The 20,615-nt window shown below is 37.8% G+C and overlaps 1 protein-coding gene across 16 annotated transcripts in view; it reads right to left on the bottom strand.

Annotated features, from left to right (window-relative positions):
- The window catches only part of LOC115212854 (dedicator of cytokinesis protein 3), a 301,286-nt gene that overhangs the window by 53,412 nt on the left and 227,259 nt on the right, over positions 1–20,615 (bottom strand). For all 16 annotated transcript variants that reach the window (XM_036503925.1, XM_036503926.1, XM_036503924.1 and 13 more), the window contains 6 exons: positions 20,157–20,255; positions 12,171–12,231; positions 11,382–11,624; positions 5,577–5,666; positions 2,519–2,629; positions 733–874 (listed from right to left, as the gene is read on the bottom strand). In XM_036503925.1, the coding sequence (XP_036359818.1) occupies positions 733–874; positions 2,519–2,629; positions 5,577–5,666; positions 11,382–11,624; positions 12,171–12,231; positions 20,157–20,255 (746 nt within the window). The remainder of the gene's footprint in view (positions 1–732; positions 875–2,518; positions 2,630–5,576; positions 5,667–11,381; positions 11,625–12,170; positions 12,232–20,156; positions 20,256–20,615) is intronic.

The raw sequence follows: 20,615 nt of genomic DNA on the forward strand, positions 1-20,615 counted from the left end.
TTCCTTGTGAGAATGCCTGGCATTTTGCCACCATCTCTATCCTTCTGTCTCTCATTCTCTCTCCTCCTGCACTTCCCTTAGGTTGGTCAACCATATATTTCCTTTGCAGTAGCATACTCGTTTCCGTCTTCATTCCTGATCTTTCACTCTCCAGCCAGGTAACCTTGTACTCCCTCTACAGCAAGACACCTATATCTGTCTTACTATAACCATTTTATCATCACCTCCTCCAATGTCTCCTCCCCTCTTAAAAGTTTTTATTTTGCAAGTACTTGGTGACCCTGTCAGTGCAGGTACCACTTAAAAGCATCCAATCCACATTGTAAAGTGGTTAGTGTTAGGAAGGGCATCCAGCTGTAAAAACCTTGCCAGAACTGACCTCACCTGTGCTTGTGCCGCTGAGTGGTTGGTGTTAGGAAAGGCATCCAGCTGTAAAAAATCCTGCCAAAACAGTCACAGAAGTCTGGTGCAGACTTTGGTCTGGCCAGCTCTTGTGGTACCGTCCCACCCATGCTAGCATGGAACATGGACATTAATTGATGATGATGATGACCTGTGCCACAATTATGAACTTTTGATGGAAGATTTTAATTTAATTCACTTTGAAATGAGTTTGTATCAACAGAAGCTGGGACAATAATCCATTGGGTCGGAATTGAAAAGGTTAAGAAAGCAATGTGAGAAAGAATCAAGATTTATAGAGAGAAGAACAATTTCAAATAAAAAGGATACATTGTTGATCCCCTTGTTTCATAGTGTCATCAGGAGGATTGTTGTGGATGAGTATAGTTGCATTTGGGAATTCAGTTGTTAAGTGACTCATAATCATTTGTAACTTGAGGTATTCATCACCACGATAAATAAATACTTTGTTCTGGTAAAAAAAAAAGAGAAAAAACAATAAAAATAACAAAAACAACAAATGATTTATACTTCAAGTTTCATTACATGAAACATAATTTAGGGTACATTATATACATTTGACAGATATTTGTCCTTATCTTGTTTGTTGTTAACACGTTTTGGCTGATATACCCTCCAGCCTTCGTCAGGTGTCTTGGGAAAATTTCCAACCTGGGTTCTCATTCCTAGCGTATTTTTCGGCATTACTATTATTATTACTCAGGTCACTGCCTGGAATCGAACTTGGAATCTTGGGGTTAGTAGCCCGCACTCTTAACCACTATGCCATATGCCTGTGGCTGAGTGGTTAAGAGCGTGGACTACTAACCACAAGATTCCAAGTTCGATTCTAGGCAGTAACCTGAATAATAATAATAATGATAAATAATAATAATAATAATAATAATAATAATAATAATAATAATAATATCAAAAAGTACCTTAGGAGTGAGAACCCAGGTTTGAAATTTCCCCAAGACACCTGATGAAGGCTGGAGGGTATATCAGCCAAAATGTGTTAACAACAAACAAGATGAGGACATAAATCCATCAAATGTAAATAAAGTACATAATTCCTCATCTCTTAAATATAGAACTGTATAATTTAGGGTATCAAACAGGGGCTGCAATCATTGGAAATGAATTATCATCTTCGTTTAACATCCACTGGTTTGGCAAGGTTTCTACAGCTGGATGCCCTTTCTAAGACCAACCACTCCAAGAGTGTAGCAGGTGCTTTTTACCTGACATTGGTCTTTACTTATTATATATTGATTATTCATTTTTATACTTTTTGTGATCTAGTTATATGTTTTAAAAAAAATATATTCTATTTTTTTATTTATGTTTTGGTTTATGTCTATCATTGTTTGAATTGCATAATAGTGGTTTTATCTTTAATTCATATTTTATATATTTATATCGTGAAATTTGATTTAATACTAAATTGAATTTTTCCCTGTAAGTTTGGAGTTATACTCCCTAATATTATTATTATCATTATTATTATTATTATTATATATATATATATCAGCTAGCATGGAAAGCGGACGTTAAACGATGATGATGATGATATATATATATATATATAAAATTAGAAAAAAACCACCTTTTATCAATTCAAAATGAACAATTAAATTACACCATCTAGACAATTACATATTATATACGTTTTTATTATTATTTTTTGCAATTTACTTAATCTTTGACATTTTATTGTTATTTTAATTTTCCTATTATATGTAATTGTCTAGATGGTGTAATTTAATTGCTCATTTTAAATTGATAAAAGGTGTTTTATTCTAATTTTTTATATATATATGTTATATTGTGTGAAATTTGATTTAGTATTTCTAAATTGAATTTTTTTCCTTGTAAGTTTGGATTTTATTCCCTCAAATAATAATAATTATTATATATAATATATATATATATATATATATATATACGGTGAAGCTTTACTATAACGTCATATATTATCGACTGCTATTTCCAGTAAATATTGGTGCATTGTTGTACCACTATTCTATGTGTGTGTGTGTGTATGTGTATGTATATATGTATATGCATGAAGACATACATAACAGGTAAACAGAAATTTTATGGTGGAACTTACCCTCAGGAATTTTGGGAATGTTTGTCCGAAGTAGGCAACACGGTAATATGAAGGGTCCTGCCTTAAAAATTGACCATCCAAGATATTCTCAAAGAACTTGGCTTCTTTTTGCTGTGGACAAAATGCAGACAGTTTAAAGTGACATGAATCTGGTTAACATAGATTATATTTAAATTCAATTTCCTTCTTAGGGAATTAAGTAACTATGAGGAGAAGGAGGAGCCACAGAAAGAGGAGGAGGATGCACAGGAAGAGAAGGATCCACAGGAACTTTTCTATGCTTGCATAGATCAGACAAGAGTAGATTGGGGGAAATATTTTCCATCGCTGAATGCCTTTCTTGTTGCCAACTTTCACAGGTTTTCAAATGGAGTAATACTAAACTCCATTGAGCAGCTAACAGTTTGGACATGCATTATACAGGGAACTGGAGACAAAAAACACTGTTTATGGTGTATTTTCAACAAAGATCCCGTAACATGTCAAGATATGTCACCAAGTTCAGATAGCCTTTCACGATGAACTGCAAACCAGAGACACAGAAAGGATGCCATTGTTTACAAACCAGCAAACAAAAAGGAAACACACACACACACACAATGAGCTTCTTTGGTTTCTGTCTACCAAATTCATTCTCAAGGCTTTGGTCAGCTTGGGACTATAGCAAAAGGCATTTTCCCAAAATGCCCTGTTGTGGAACTGAACCAGAAACCTCATGGCTGGGAAGCAAGCTTCTCAACCACACAACAATGCCAGCACAATTTTTTCCTTTCTTTTTCAGAATAAAAGAAAATTGGTGAAAGAGTATTCTTTGAGGAATATTTCCACTTTGAAACATTATATAATTCTTCTCTTCAAGATGTGCTAGCCCATCCAAATTCAAAAGCATTTTTATTGTTCTTACTTCTAAAGCAACTCCACACAATGTAACACAACACCCCATCTCAAATTCTTGTGACCATATTTAATACTCTCTAATTGGAAACACCATTTTGTTCAGCTCTCTGCATTTCTGAATCCACTGACATCGGCATCTTTCCTCCCCTCCACTTAAAAACCAAAAAAATCTGTATTTCCAAACTATAATTTCCCTTCACACTTGAAACCATAGGTTCTCAAAGTGGGTGTTACCACCCCACTGGTGGGCGCTAGTGTCTAAGGGGACAGTGGAGGTAAAGGAGGTTTTGTGAGGAAGGCAGTGAATTGGGGGACACTATGAATTTATTATAATAGTATTGTATACAAATTATATAATATTAAATATCAAATGATTCATAGTATATATAAAATATTTATTTATACATAAAAATAGGGGTGGGGGCGATGGGGGTATTATATGACCTCGAGGGTGGCTCAAAAAGTTTGAGAAACTCTGCTCTAAACACTTTTACCCAATCCTTTTCTTTCATAGAACTCTAATTCCTCAGGAAATCACTCCTTGAAGCTACTTTTCTCTCCAAACACTAAATTCCAACAACTTAGTTCCCCATGTTCTTTCTTCTTTTTCCTTTTTTTTGTGTTAATTAGTTTCAGGAAGAGAGTTGCAACAGAGTTTCTCCTGAGTTGAGCGGAATAATAATAAGATTTGTAGAATAGCAGGTAGTTTGGTTGTGTCAATTGTGACTGCGAGACGTTCATGCCTTTTTCGTTAGTGTTAAAGACTGTAACCCTTTAGTATTTAAACCAGTGATGTCAAACCCAAATATTCCACCTGTTTTAGGTTCAAACTGGGCTAGATCAGGCTTCTTATGCTTGCCCTACAGTGTCATTCCAAAAGTTATAAGAATCATACTGAAATCTCAAAACTACAAGACACTGCATGATTAATTCAAAACAAAGTGATAAATGAATATTACATTTAACAGTAATCTGAATGCTGAAGAGTTAAATAAACCTCATTATGCTACAAAACTTTTTAATTATAGTTTTAATTTCCAAAACTACTTAATTATAGTTTTAATTTCCAAAAAGTCCAGGTATGTAGGCTTGATGGTTTATGAAGAATAAAGGTGTTATCAAGAGACATGCACAAACAACTGCAATGTAATTTGAACTCACAATCTGTGAGGTGATAGCTTAATTTCTTAAGCAATCAGAAGTTTCTTCTCGGAATTAATCACATAATAAAGAGAAATAGCTACAGCCAGCTTCCTCCTCCTTCTCCTTCTTCTTCATCATCATCATTTAGCATCATCATCTTCATCCTCATTTAGCGTCCATTTCCCATAGTTTGACTGGGACTGCTAAGCCAGAGAGCTATACCATGCTCCAGCCTGATTTGGCTTGGTTTCTATGGTTGAATGCTCCTTCCTAATGCCAACCACTCCAAGAGTGTAGTGGGTGCCTTTTGCGTGACACCAGCACTGGCCATGACTACAGTTACACATGGCTTGACATGTCTTCTCAAGCACAGCAAATCACCAAAGCTCTTGATCACTTGTCATCAACTCCATGAGGCTCAACATCCATAGATCACGTTTCACCACTTCATCCCATGTCTTCCTGGGTCTACTTCTTCCACAGGTTCTCTCCAGCTCTTCTTTATGCAGCTGTCCTCATCCATACGCATCACATGACCATACCAATGCAGTCTTTTCTCTCTCTCTGTCTTACACACACACACACACACATACAGATTGTTAATTGGTTTTACATCCATTTTTCAATCTGAGCATGAGTTAGATGAATATACTGAGGCACTGTTTTATAGCTTAATGCCCTTCCTGTGATTAACCTTTACTTGTGTTTTGATTATGGGTTCTCTTATTTCCTTGTCTTTGAAGGTGCAGAATGAGTGAACAATTTGTTGACAGAGGAAGTGACAACAAGAGCACTGCATACAGATCATGATATTCGAATATTGCACAGGTAGGTTAAAAATTCAAATCAACAACAGAAAAACAACTAAATACTCTAAGGAATTTGGTCAGACACTCTACAATTTCTGCCAAGTACATCCACTTTCTTTATATTTCTATATAAAAACAAGAACAATACCGTTAATCTGTTGCCAAACGCAGATGACAACAACAAAACGGCATATACAACAGCTACTCACCAAAATCTCACTGAGTTTTCTGTAATCATACAGTTTAGTTTCATAGTGACATGCCAGTTCTTTACAGAGTGGAATTCCATATTCCCAGGCCTAAAAAGAACAAAAAAAAGGTAAAAAAAGTTACGTTATGGTCTTTTGTTTGTTTTTTTTTCAATACATTTTACTGAAGTTGGACAACTGAACAAACTGGACATGTACAACATTTCTTGATTTGTAACAATTCTTTCTAATATAGGCATAAAGTATGGAATTTTAGGGGAGGGCAGTAATCAATTACACTGTCACAGTATGCCACTGGTACTTACTTTATCAACCCTGAAAGGATGAAAGGCAATGCTGGCCACAGTGGAATTTAAACTATAATATATATACACCTTGATCAAAAGATGGAAGATATGTGAGGGAGATCAAAAGATGAATAGCATTGGCAAAAATCTGCATTCTCAAAATTGTATAACATCTTGAGAAACCAAACTCTGAGTATCAACACCAAGATCCAAGTATTGAATTGTGTTAATGTATGAAAGTGAGGTATGGTCGATAGGAGTGGTTCCGAACCTTTCAAGCATGGTGCTGGTGGGATGTAATAAGCACCATTCAAGCGTGGGTCATGCTAGTGTCGCCTTACTGGCTCCTTCGTGCCGGTGGCACGTAAAAAGCACCATCTGAACATGGTCGATGCCAGTGCTGCCTGACTGGTGGCACCCACTACACACTCGGAGTGGCTGGTGTTAGGAAGGGCATCCAGCTGTAGAAACCCTGCCAGATCAGATCAGCCTACTGGCTTGCCAGTCCCCAGTCAACCCGGCCAACCTATGCCAGCATGGAAAACGGACATTAAATGATGATGATGATGATAATGATGTTCCCAACACTTTTATTTTAATTACTTTTTCCATGGAGCCCTTTTAATTTGCTTATCCTTATGTATGTATATATATATATGGGATTTTGAATTTAGTTCACGGACCCTCAGTACTACCTTTGCAAACCACCAGGGGTTTGCAGACCCAGGTTGGGAATCACAGGTCTATAGCATCAGAAATGAGAAGATGCTTGGGGAGTAGGGAAATGTGGTTCTTAAGGAGAATATTGAGCATAGCATGGAGAGATAAGGGCCAAGCAACAGAGATGTCTTGGTCGTGTGATGAGGAAAGTGGGCCTGGAGAATTTTGTGAGGAGCAGAAAGATTGAAGGGAAAAGAAGTAGAGGAAGGAGGAGAATGATATGGATGTAAAGCTTGACGAACTGGTTGCTAGAAAGAGGCAATGGAAATGTTACAGAAAGCAAAGAATGGAGAATTGTGGAAGGCCATGAACACCTTTGTCCTACAATATAGCTTAGTACATGTTAGCAAATCACTGGCTTGACTGAGTATTTTGCGGCACACTTTCACTCACTGATGTAGGTGTCTAGGTAGTTGTGAACAGACACAGACACCATCTTTACCTTTCGACCCAGAAGAACATGGAAGATGGGACAACTGGAAGATGGGAGACTGGCCCAGGAACTGAATGCACAACCTTACGATTGAGAAACCAACACACTAACCACTAGACCATGTGCCTTGACATACATACAGAGATAGATATACGCACACATGCATGAGCGAGGTCATTGCCAGTACCGCCTGAGAGGCCCCCATGCCGTGGCATGTAAAAGGGCACCATTCGAGCGTGATCGTTACCAACGTTGCCTTACTGGCACCTGTGCCGGTGGCATGTGTAAAAAGATTCGAGCGAGGTCATTGATAGTACCGCCTGACTGGCATGTAAAAAGTACCCACTACAAACTTGGAGTGGTTGGCGTTAGGAAAGGCATCCAGCTGTAGAAACTCTGCCAGATCAAGATTGGAGCCTGGTGCAGCCATCTGGTTCACCAACCCTCAGTCAAAATCGTCCAACCCATGCTAGCATGGAAAACGGACGTTAAACGATGATGATGATGATATATATACACACACACACACACTATGCTAAATATAAACAAGCCGCCAAATTCCCACCAGTGGCAGGTAATCAGTGTACACCTGGTCAAGGATCTGGGGGCAGCGGAGCTATACTTGAAGTGGGAAATAGGTCACAAAAGAGAAGAGAAAAATAAAAGATTGGTGCTGCTGGTGGTTGTGGTGAGGGTGGGAAATATGATATAAGGTACATGCGACACTTGTCCCCCCCCACACACACACACAGCTGTGCAAACGCATAAACATTGATAGCAATATGCATATACACAAAAGCATAAGCACTGCTTACATACCATACACGGATATTTGTATAGAACAATGGGTACAGATCCACTCCTGCCTGCTAAGTGACACTCACACAAAGGGAGGTAATACAAGCAAGGGCAGAGAATCGGGAAAGAGAGGAAGTGAATAAAACATTTCAACACATGACTAATTATTATTTTTAAAAAATTGTTTCAGCCACTCGACTGTGGCCATGCTGGTGCACTGCCTTGAAGGGTTTTAGTTAAACAAATAATTTCCAAGATTTATTTTGTCTTTATTTTTTACTAAACTGCTGAGTTACAGGGATATAAACCAACCAATATTGTTTACCAAATGGGGGTGGGGTACAAACAACACAAACATATATATATATAACACAGATGCACACACACACACACACACAAATGCACACATATATATATATATACATGCACACACACACACACACAAATATATATATGTTCAATTCACAGTGGTTCAGCTAATCTTTTTTCAGTCATGTTTAAGATTTAGTTGCTTTAATTGGAGCCTATATTATTAAAAAGAAATAATATATAATTACAGTTAAATATATATATATATACAGTTATATATATATATATAACATGTGTGTACATGCACATATACACACGTGCATACACACACACACACAATGAGCTTCTTTCAAATTTCTTCAAAAGGCTTTGGTCAACCTGAGGCTATAGTAGAAGACACTTGTTCAGGGTACCATGCAGTGGAACTGAACGCAGAACCATGAGGTTGCAAAGTGAGTTTCTTAATTACAGATAGGATGGTCATGGTTGGATTTCCTTCTATCAAAAGTTTGCTTCCTCACGACTGACCAAGGGCTGAACAACAACATCAGATATTAGCTGCTGCTACCTTTTTATTTCCTATACCTAATACCACTTCTCCTGAAGTTATGCAAGAGGCATCACCTGGCTTGTTAGAAATAGCAGCCAAATCTCACTCAACTGTCGTAAAACAGTCAAGACACATTCAATAATGTGATCATATATACACCATCTCAAGAAGAGAAGGTCACATTTGGAATGCTTTTAATCATAGGCTTACTTGATCAGGGATGGCCTGGGGCTAAACAGCAAAATGATGATGATGATGATGACTAAGCGCTGTGCCATCAGCTTTACTCAACAACTGTCTCTGGAAGGTGAAACCATGTAACAGCCACAGAATCAATATCAGTCAGAATAGTGGGAGATAAATGGAGGAGGGGGAAGTCCAACCGATGTCAGCAGGGAATGTGGGGGGTGACGATGGCAGTAGTAATAATAATGGTGGTGGTGGTGGTGGTGGTAGCAATGATGACGATGGTGATGATCATGGTGGCAGTAGTGATGATGAAATCAATGGTGATGGTGGTGATGATGGTGAGGGAGAAGGAGAGAAAGAGACAAAGGAAAGAGAGAAGAGGAGAAAGAAGGAAAGAGAATGATTCATGGGGTAGAAGTGAGTAGTGTGCTGACCTTGGTCAGCTATGTCCACACAAACCACCACCGGCCTGAGAAAAACTACCCCCTCCCTCCTCTGGAACCAACCAGATGGAAAATATTGATTTGATTACAGGAAAGAGACCTTATAAAAGGGGACACATCATTCTCTGCATGCCTTCCACAGCAGTAACAGTGGTACCTCTTCTCTCTATTAAACAAGGGAGCCTTGATGTGTTGCTCAACCTGTTAGAAATAGCAGTCAAACCTCACAACTTTACTGTCTCAAAAAGATAAAAAAAAAAAGAAGATATCTCAGGCACAGATGTGGCTGTGTGGTAAGAAGTTTGCTTTCCAAGTTTGCATGGTTCCAGGTTCAATCCCACTGAATGGCACCTTGGACAAGTGTCTATTTATAGCCTCAGGCTCAACAAAGCCTTGTGAGTGGAGTTGGCAAATGGAAACTGAAAGAACCCTGTTGTGTGTGTGTGGGTGTGTGAGTGTTATAAGAACAGTTTCTTTTTTATTTAACAGGCTCTATATGGTTACCATTGTTTTGAATACACATTGTAATACATTTATCCCACTCATTGTGAACTTGTAATAGCACATCTGGTGATACGTGTGCAAATGAGTTGGTGATGCGTTCCTTCAAATGATTTATGTCTTTTATCTTTCTGCAATACACCACGCCTTTCAAATGCCCCCAAAGATAGAAATCAAGAGGGGTCAGATCAGGGGATCTAGAGGATCTTATAAACTGTTTCTTATTAAAAAAATAATGTTTTCCTATGTATGGAGACTTTTGAATCACCCTGTATAAACATTAGGGAAAGAAACCCAACTGTTTCTTGCAATAAATACAGTAATTCCTTGCCATATCATGGCTCACCTGTCATGCTTTATTTAAGCTTACATTAATTCCTCCATGGTGTTTTGGATTTATAATAAATAAATATATAAAAAATAATTATAAAAATAATAAAAAAAGATATACAGTATTGTTTCTATTTTACAGATTTTCACCTATTGCTGGGGGTGGGGGTTGGAACATAAGATCCGTAATAGTCAAGGGATTACTGAACATCTAAAGCAAAATTGGTTTCATGTGTTGGGCCTCACAGAGGCAATGACCAAGGCCTTTGGAATTATGTTGTGCTTGAGAAGAAGACCCATTACTATCGACCCCTTAAGGATCCTACAAACCTCAGTTGAGAACCGCTGAATTAGAGAAAAGAAAAAAAACTTGTGCATGCCTGGCTGTGTGGTTAAGAAGATTACTTTGCAACCACATGGTTTCAGGTTCAATCCCTGATTGTGCAGCACCTTGGGCAAGTGTCCTCTACTATAGTCCCAGGTTGACCAAAGCCTTGTGAGTGAATTTGATAGATGGAAACTGTATGGAAGCTTCTCATGTGTGTGTGTGTATCTTTGTCCCTCACCACTGTTTGACAATAGGTGTTGGTTTGTTTACATCTTGATGACAGAGACTGATACAATAAGTTCCAGACTTATAAAAATGGGTCCTGGGGTCAATTTGCTTGACTAAATCCCTCGAGGTGGTGCCCCAGCCTGGCCATAGTGCAACGACCGAAACAAGTAAAAGAGGAAAGGTAAATGGGGCGGCAGTATAGTAGAAGAGAGGAAAAGGAAAGGGAGAAAGAGGGAGTAGAATTGGGAGAAGGGGGGAGTAGAAAGTGTGCCAGAAGAGAAAGAGGTAGAAGCGCATGAAGAAGATGAGGAGGAGGAGAGAAAGAAGAAAAGGAGGGGATAGCAAAAGGAGAGGAAATCAAAGGAGGGGGTAATTAATAAGAAAGAAAGTGAAGAAGGCTGTGTGCTGGTAGGATTGTAAGAGAGACAGAAGAATGTGTTGCAGGATTTCTTGTGGTTCTCTGAGTTCTGGGTTCAAAGCAGGCTGAGACCAGCTTTGTCTCTTATCCTTCCAGGGTCCTTACAAATACTGGGGTCAATGCTTTTGACTAACATCCTTGAAATTGCTGATGGGTTTGTGTCATTGTAGTGTGTTGTATTTTACAGAGAGGGAGAGAGAGAGTAAGACAATGAGAGACAAAGAGAGACTGTAAGAGAGAGGCCTAAAGTGAGAGAGAGAGAGTATCTTACCTTCCCCTTATCAAAACAATCAATGATGTCCAAGTAGAGTCTCTCTTTGCGATCACACTGGAGCTCTGAGTGGTAATTCATCTCAGTTGGTAGTGGGCTCTCTGTCCATTCCAGTAAACTTGAGTAGAGCTGGAGTGTGAGTCCAGCCTCCACAAAACTATCTGTGTTCAGATGCAGTTCATATAACTTGTGAATATATCGAATATAAAGCTCTTCCTTGTTCACCTCAGTCTTGTAAAAATTCTAAAATCCAAGAAAAACAAAGAAAACATTAAATTCATTTAGATTTGAAAATAAATTTTTTATTTGTCAAAGAGAGATTAATTTTAAAAGGAATTAATTCTAGAATAAGGAATTAAACCAACTGATTTTTGTGTTTCTCAATTCCATCATCTCTCTTAGTAGAGAGGTCTTCGTCTTGCAACCAACTTAACAACTCTGTTCATGCCATATAAAGACACCCGTGTTGGTGCCACATAAAAGCACCCGTGTTGGTGCCATGTTAAAAGCAGCCAGTACATTGTAAAGTGGTTGGCATTATGAAGGGCATCCAGCTGTAGAAACCATGCCAAATCAGACAAATGGAGCCTTGTGCAGCTATCTGATATGACAGTTCCTGTCAAAGTGTCCAACCCATGTCAGCATGGAAAAGGGATGTTAAAAGATGATGATGATGATGATGATAACAGGCACATCATTTGTTTTTTGTAGACTTCTTCCTCATTGTTAGCTGTTCTACTTTTTAAACAGAAACACACACACAAACAATTACAATATAAACATACTTACAAGAATATTATAGGTACAATGCATTCGTTTATCTTTGTTATCCTCTTTGTCAATGTACTTCCTAAAAAAAGAAAAAGAGAAACATTGATAAAGAACAACTACATTGGAAGTTACAGTATGGCCTTAAAACTCTCTTGGCAGAAGAGGCACATTACAGTGTTCCTAACTTGACACATTGTTAGCCTACACAAACACTACAACATTTAATAAGCTACCAAATGTTTCAGTGACTGTTTAATTAACTCTTTTCATACCAACCGACGAAAGATCACACTTGGTTCTCTCTTACAAACTTCCTGTTTTAAAGCGGACCAAATTGAAACATTCCATCAAAATTTCTTGTTGGTTTATTTATGTTCCAAACACCACATTTATAATGGCCAAGTTGTTTCAAAAGAAATATGGTAACAAAAGGGTTAAATGTGTAACTGTGTGTGTTTGTGTGTTTATCACTATTCATGCATTAATATACACACACATGATTAAATGTATGGTAACTGGGATTACAAAAGCCATTTCTAAAGGTTTAACACCAATAGAGTTGTTTGGGATTAACAGTACCTATTAGTGAGTTGAAAGGGACAACAGAAAACGAGTGAAAGTTGATTGGGTCTGGGGGAGAGGAATCAATTTATAAGACATATTGCTAATCATAGACACTGAGAGTGGGAGGTTTAAGTCTTTTATGTGGTCTATTAATCAAGATTATTTAAAATCCATGTTCCATGCTGGCACAGACTGAATGGTCTGACAGGATCCAATGGGTCACAATCCAACATCAGCTTTGGCATGGTTTCTATAGCTTGATGTCCTTCCTAATGACAGCATACATTGGGTGCTTTATTTGTTTTCATGGTACCAGCACTTGTAGGATCACGATGCAGCTTACAAGACTATGAACCTCCAAGAGAAGCAGCTTTTATGTCAAGAAATGAAGGATTAACCCTTTCATTACCAACCTGGCTGAAGGTGTTTTGTAGTACAAAAGTCTTGTTTTCAAAAGTTCTGAATTAAAATCCTCCACCAAACCTTAGTCACAATTTATGTTCCTAACACTAGCTTAATGATAACTAATGATAGTTATTTTACTAAATTCTTGGTTATATTTAAAATTAATTGAAAGAAACACAGAACATCTCAAATACAGTAACAAAGGTTAAAGTAAGAGAGAAGGTTCCAGAGCAGAATCGGTTTCTTGCATAAAAGAGCTGCCTGGCTGGTACTAGATCAGTGGTTCTCAACCATTTTTTTCCCTCTGGACTCCTTTGATCCTGGCTTCACTCAGACGGACCCTCACAGCCATTTGATGTTTAAAAACTCCCATTATGTTTTTATAATCAAATATTAGGAATTGTATAAAAAAGAATTGTTAAAATATTTTGTGTATTGGGGAAGCATAACTTATTTATTGCGCATAAATTTTCATGACAAAATCTTATATGGACCCCTAAGGGCCATATATTGGCCCTGGTTGAGAACCACTGGACTATGAGATGATAAAAGTCTATATATCTCATATCAGGACTTCAATTTACTCATCACAATTCACTGCATATTAAATACGAGTGTACTTAATATTAAAAGATAAAGAAAATTGTAAAAATCAAACCACACGGCTGTTATACCCTGTTTCTCATAATTTCTTCATTATGGATGCAGTCGGTGTGTGAATGTGTTTGTCACTCCCTCTACCACCACTTGACAACTGGCATGGGTTTGTTTACATCCCTATAACTTAGTGATTTGGCAAAAGAGACTAATAGAATAAGAGCTAGACTTGAAAAACAAAAAATAAAATACTGCATGCTAAGGGTGGTATGTTCGACAAAGACCTTTTGAGGTGGTGCCCCAGCATAGCCGCAGTCCAACAACTGAAACAAGTAAAAGACAAAAAAATATTTCTTTTTCTTCAGCACCAAACAAGCAACACAATTTACTCTTTCCTCTCTTCTGTTTCTTGTTTTGTGTTAAGATCTAAAGACTTTGCCAGACACAGTTGCTTTATGACTAATCTTTAGAACCTCTTGAGAAGGTCAACAGAGTTTGACACCAGAAGCTGAGGTGGGGGGGATGTTCAATGGAACTGTTCAGCTGCCACCATCAGACTTTCTTTAGAGTCGGTCAGTTAGGTGAAGTTCATTCAGTCATTAAAAACAGAAGTGCTCAAAGTGGCCACACCAACGGAGAACGCATTGTACAATAATTAACCTGAGAATATAGGGAGGACTTTGCATGGCTGTGCGGTAAGAAGTTTGCCTCTGAACCATATGGTTCTGGGTTCAGATCCACTGTGTGGCACCTTGGGCAAGTGTCTTCTTTTATAGCCTTGGGCTAACCAAAGTTTTGAGTGGATTTAGTAGATGGAAACTGAAAGAAGCCCATCATGCATGTGTGTGTGTCCCCACAACTACTTGACAACCAGTGTTGGTGTATTTACATCCCTGTAATTTAGCAGACACAAATCACACACACACACACAATGGGCTTCTTTCAGTTTCTGTCAACCAAATCTACTCACAAGGCTTTGGTTGGCCCAAGGCTATAGTAGAAGACACTTGCCCAAGGTGTCATGCAGTGGGGCTGAACCCAGAAACGTGGGTGGGAAGCAAGCTTCTTACCACACAGCCATGCCTGTACCTTATGTATACATAAGTGTATGTATGTGTATGTATGCATGTATTGTGTGTATGTATATGTGTGTGTATGTATATGTGTGTATATGTATATGTGTGTATATGTATATGTGTGTATACACGCATGTATGTATGTATATGTGTATGTATATATGTATGTGTCTAAGTATATATGTGTATATGTCTGTGTATGTATGTATATATGTATGTGCATGTACATATGTATGTGTGTTTGTCCCCCATTGTTGCTTGACAACCAGTGTTGGCTTGTTTATCAGCAAAAAAAAAGTCCTGGGGTCAATTTGCTCCACCAAACTCTTGAAGATAGTGCTCCAGCATGGCAGGCAACTAGGTAACAGTATAAAAGGGATATCAGCCTTTAAGATAAGACCCTCCTCAGTCAATAACCTTCAGCTGAGTTAAAGAATTACTGGATGTTGCTAATAATTCCCACACACACACACACACTCAGAAAGACATACACACCACACACAAAGAGTTCTTCTCAAAGACTAGTATTCAGTTCCTTCCTCCTGTACATGGCAATGCTGAAAACACACACACAAGCTAAACATGAATTCTGCCACAAGTGAGAGAAAAAAATTGGGAATAAAATACTGCAAGAAACCCCATCAAGCCCTCATCATCGGATTTAACTTGGATCATTAATTTGATGGTTTTAACAGACACAATAACTTTATCTCCAGAAGGATATTAATATTAGTCTGAAGGGGTCAGACTGTTAAATCTGTCAGACTTCTTCATGGTGGTGGAGGTCTTCCTCTCTCATCAGGCAGGGGTTGTCCCCTAATCTAAAACATCTGCTGGGCTACCACAACAGCACACTGGAAGAAGATTCAGGCTCCATACTTCCTGTTACAACTCTAATCTTGTGCTTAACTTCACACAACACATTTAGTGGAGTATTGCAAGGCCAATTGCAGTGGCAAGTGTATGTTGTCATGTATGTAGAGAGGAGAGAGAGAGAGAGAATGTGTGTGCGTGTGTGTGTGTGTGTGTGTGGTGTGTGTGTGTGTGTGTGAGAGAGAGAGAGAGAGAGAGAGTGTGTGTGTGTGTGAGTGTGTATGTGTGGGAGAGAGTATGTGTATGTGTGAGAGAGAGAGTGTGTGTGTGTATGTGTGTGTGAGACAGAGAGAGAGAAAGAGAGCAGAATGGAGGAAGTGTGTGCCATTGCATATTTCTTTGAAGAGAGTGAATTTGGCAGAGTTTCTACCTGTCTATAATTTGGTGTATGTAGATATAAGCTGTGTGTGTGTGTGTATATATATATATATATATATATATACATACACACACATATTTTATATATACATACATACACACACATATATACACATAGAAAAGGTAAGCAGAATTAGCGGTTGTAGTAACCGACTAACGGATAAAAAATATCCATATTTACTACCAGTACTAATTACCTATACTATCCCTGGCCATGGGTATTCAGGCACACAATGCTCATAGGGTAGAGGTAACTATAGAATATCAAATTTAAATAATCAGAAAATGGAGCAAGCTTCTAATCAACAAACAAGCAAATTGAACGCGGTTCAATTTGTTTGTAGATCAAAAGTTTTCTCCATTTTCTGACTATTTAAATTATATAAGAAAAAAGGGATAAAAGAATCCTGATAGATTTCAATAAAGAACTCTGTATTAAAAGAATTTCATTACCAATGTTTAACAATTAGACACCAGTAAATGTAAGTAGAATACAGATCCCATACATACATAGGGATACATTCTTAATTCTGAAATAAGGAGTGCGTGTGCAGCGGGGGGGGGGGTTATATATATTTATATTCATTGATGGACATGCATAAGTGTCATGAATATTTGATTGCATGGTAACCCATCTGTTTGCTTCACCAGTTTCAGAATGGTTCACAGATCTAATCTGAAGCCAGAGTTATTAAAACAATGCTGATTCTAGATTCAATTCTCAAACCAAACCCAATTTCTCCAAGGTTTCAGACATAAACATTACAAATGTTCACTTTCTGCAAAAGATTGGACTATTTTTTATTAGATGCAAAAAAATAAAAGGTTCACCAATCCAAATTAATCATACTTCATCAAGATTGTAACTCACTCCTGTCTCCAGAAAGTGGACAGAACATTGAGATGATGGCATTATGATGCCATCTCTTCATTTTTTTTGTGTGCTTCTTATCATCAACATCACAATTAAACATCTGTTTTCAGTGCTGGCATGGGTTGGATGGATTGGCAGAAGCTGAGCCAGCAAACTACATGGCTGTAGAGACCATGACAAAGCTCTAATGTCAGGTTTTGCATGGTTTCTAAGGCCAGATGCCCTTCCTAACACCAATCACTTCACAGAGTGTACTGGGTGTTTTTTACATGGTACCTGCAACGTCATCAAGTAACTTGCAAGACAAGACCCCTTAACTGAGAAAGAAGATAAAATTCCTTCTTCTTGCATAAGTAAACATTATTCACCTCTAGGATTTCCACAAAACAGTGAATGTGGAAGATTCAACATGAAAGGAAGGGTACAGCCCTTTAGTTTTACTTTGTCTGAGAGAAAGAGGCAGGGTTTTGTGTGGAGTTTAGCTGCTTGAATTTGAATTCAAAATCTGCCAGTGTTCTTGACTGTGCTTTCCGAATTTCAGAAGCTTCTAACATAATGACCAATCCAATATTTTATTCCATCCAGTAGTCTCTATTTCCTCTTCACCTATAAATTTGTGACCTTCTGCCAATGTTAGAAAACCTTCATCATCATTCCTGTTTAGTCTGAGGAGCCCCTACATTTCACCTTGTCTCCCTATTAATGTCCCTTATTTCTCCCTCTTCCATGATCCACACTTATTGGTCTTCCTTCTTCCTGAGTCTATCTCTATTCCCATCTCTAACCAGCTCTTACACCCCTTAACTTACCTACTAACTCCCCACTTTCCATCCTTTATCCCTATTCTCTCTCCTATATTCACCATTAACCATGAGGGCATGCCCGCACTATCTATTTCCTCCTTTTCCTGTTGGGGTAGTCATATATCACCTCTTCAACAAGACATCTGCTCCCGTACCTCCATCACACTTTTCACCTACTCCTTTACTTACTAAGCCCCAACACAGTTAGGGGCCGGCTGTCTTGTCTTGCAAGTTACTTGGTGACCTCACTAGTGCCAATGTCATAAAAGAAGTACCAAGAATGCTCTGTAAAGTAGGTGGCATCAAGAAGCACATCCAGCTGTAGAAACCATGCCAAAGTAGAATTTGAAAGCTTGGTACTGTCCTCTAACTCAATGGTGCTTGTCAAATAGTGCAACCCATACCAGCATGGAAGGTGAATGTTAAATGATGATGATGACAAGAAGTAGTGTCAAGACCCATCCAAGCTCTTGTAATTTTAGGGGTCAGAACAAGTTGATTACATCAACCCCCAATAGTTGATGAGTACTTTGTTGACCCCCAAAAGGATAATCTAATGATTCTGCTGGTATACTGCCATTTTAATAATAATAATAATAATAATAATAATAATAATAAAATAGAAGAAGAAGAAGAAGAAGAAGAAAAGAAGAAGAAGAAGAAGAAGAAGAAGAAGAAGAAGAAGAAGAAGAAGAAGAAGAAGAAGAAGAAGAAGAAGAAGAAGAAGAAGAAGAAGAAGAAGAAGAAGAAGAAGAAGAAGAAGAAGAAGAAGAAGAAGAAGAAGAAACAACAACAACAACAACAATAATCCTTTCTACAATAGGCATAAGGCCTGAAATTTTGGAGGTGCTCAGATGGGACTTATTTTATTGACCCCCAAAAGATGAAAGGCAATGCTGACTTCATTGGAATTTGAACTCATAACATAGAGATTTGACGAAGTGCTCCTAAGCATTTTGCCCAGAGTACAAACGATTCTGCCAGTTTGCCATAATAACAATAATGTATAATAAGGATTTTTGACGTGGGCATAAGTTTGTAGGGAGAGTATAGAACAGTGCTTCTCTATGTAGATGGTACTTCCTCCTGGAGAGGGAGGTGGGGAAATATAAGGGTATTAGAGATAACAGCTGCACTTTTAATTTTTTTTCTTTTCATTTTAGTTCTTGTCTCCTATTTAAATATTAACTTAAAAACATATCAATGCAAACTGAATGAACTAACATGTCTAGTTTTATCTCTTTCTAACTTTAAAAACCCACTTAAGTTTTTAATCCAGGACCAATAAAATAGATACCTGTAATATACTGAGATCAGCTACAGTCCTTCCCATTCGAATCTGTGTCTTTGTATAACAGTTAAAAATCATTATCATATATAAATATAGCATACATACTATAAATGTGACTAATTTTTATCAACTTTCTTGATGTTTATGCAAAATGATAAAATTATCATCATCATCGTTTAACATCTGTTTTCTATGCTGGCATGGGTTGGATGGTTTGACTGGGGACTTGTAGGTCAGGAGGTTGCACCAGGCTTCAATCTGATCTGACAGTTTCTACAGCTGGATGTCCTTCCTAACGCCAACCACTCCAACAGTGTAGTGGGTGTTTTTTATGTGCCACCTGCAGAAAGAGCCAGTCAGGCGGCACTGGCATCGGCCATATTCGGATGGTGCTTTTTACATGCTACCAGCACAGGAGCCAGTCAGGTGGAACTGGCAATGACCCATGTATGCATCAAAAGAAAAAAAGTTTATTCCCTTAAAATAAAATTAAAAACAAAAACGAAAATCTGTGTTGATTTTATATTATGGAAGTTTATTCCCCCACTTCTCTCTCTCTCACACACACACACACAGTCTGTATGCACACACACACACACACACATCTCCTCTCTATGTGATTCTTTCTCTGTCAGTGTATGTTTGTGTATAACATTCATTTGTTCATTGCCTGCCACCAAGCTTAGCATGTGCACCCATCCCACACCCCCTCATGTTAATTCTCTCTCTCTTCCTATCTCACCCCTTCTCTATACAATGTAAGGTATGACTGGAGAGATCAGTCAACCAACAATTATTATTATTATTATTATTGATAATAATATAACGATGGAGGCGAGCTGGCAGAACCATTAGCACACTGGGTGAAATGCTTAGCGGTATATTGTCTACCACTACATTCTGAGTTCAAATTCCACCAAGGTTGACTTTGTCTTTCATCCTATCAGGGTTGATGAAATAAGCACCAGTTACACACTGGGGTCAATGTAATAGACTAGCCCCCTTTCCCCAAAATTTTCAAGGCCTTGTGCCTAGAGTAGATATAATTATTATTAATATAATTATTGCTGTAATATCAGTAGAAACAGCAGGAATCTTAAAGATGATGCAACAATTCTCAGAAATAAATAATTATACACTTACCTATAATCCAGCAGTTTTTCCATCAGGTTCGATATAGACAAGATGAACTGGGATCCGGATTGCTGGAGACTAGGCTCCGCTTGGACCTTTTCCATAAGTCTGGTGAAAAATTTAACCATTTTGAGATGAGTAAAATTTGAAGTTAATATAAATAGATTTGGAAAATTTATATGAAAAATAATTCCTCTAAATGAGAAATGTAATAATGAAAATTCTGATTTCACAGTGGAATATGTTGAAAATATTAAGAAAATCTGGATTAAGAATGTCTTTGAGTAAAGTCTGTAGAATTTTTCTGTTTATATTCCATGTTTTTAAAGATCCAGAACAAATGTTGTATATCTGAGGAGTTAAAAAGTTTGGTAAAAGTTAAAAAATTTGGAAAACTTTGCAAAGTTTTCCTGCATCAAAAGTTTTTTCTCCCAAAATTTTGTTCTTAAAGTTAAGCAACCACGAAGA

This window comes from Octopus sinensis, linkage group LG6, assembly GCF_006345805.1.
Source record: "Octopus sinensis linkage group LG6, ASM634580v1, whole genome shotgun sequence".
In the NCBI taxonomy this organism is placed as follows: Eukaryota; Metazoa; Mollusca; class Cephalopoda; order Octopoda; family Octopodidae; genus Octopus; species Octopus sinensis.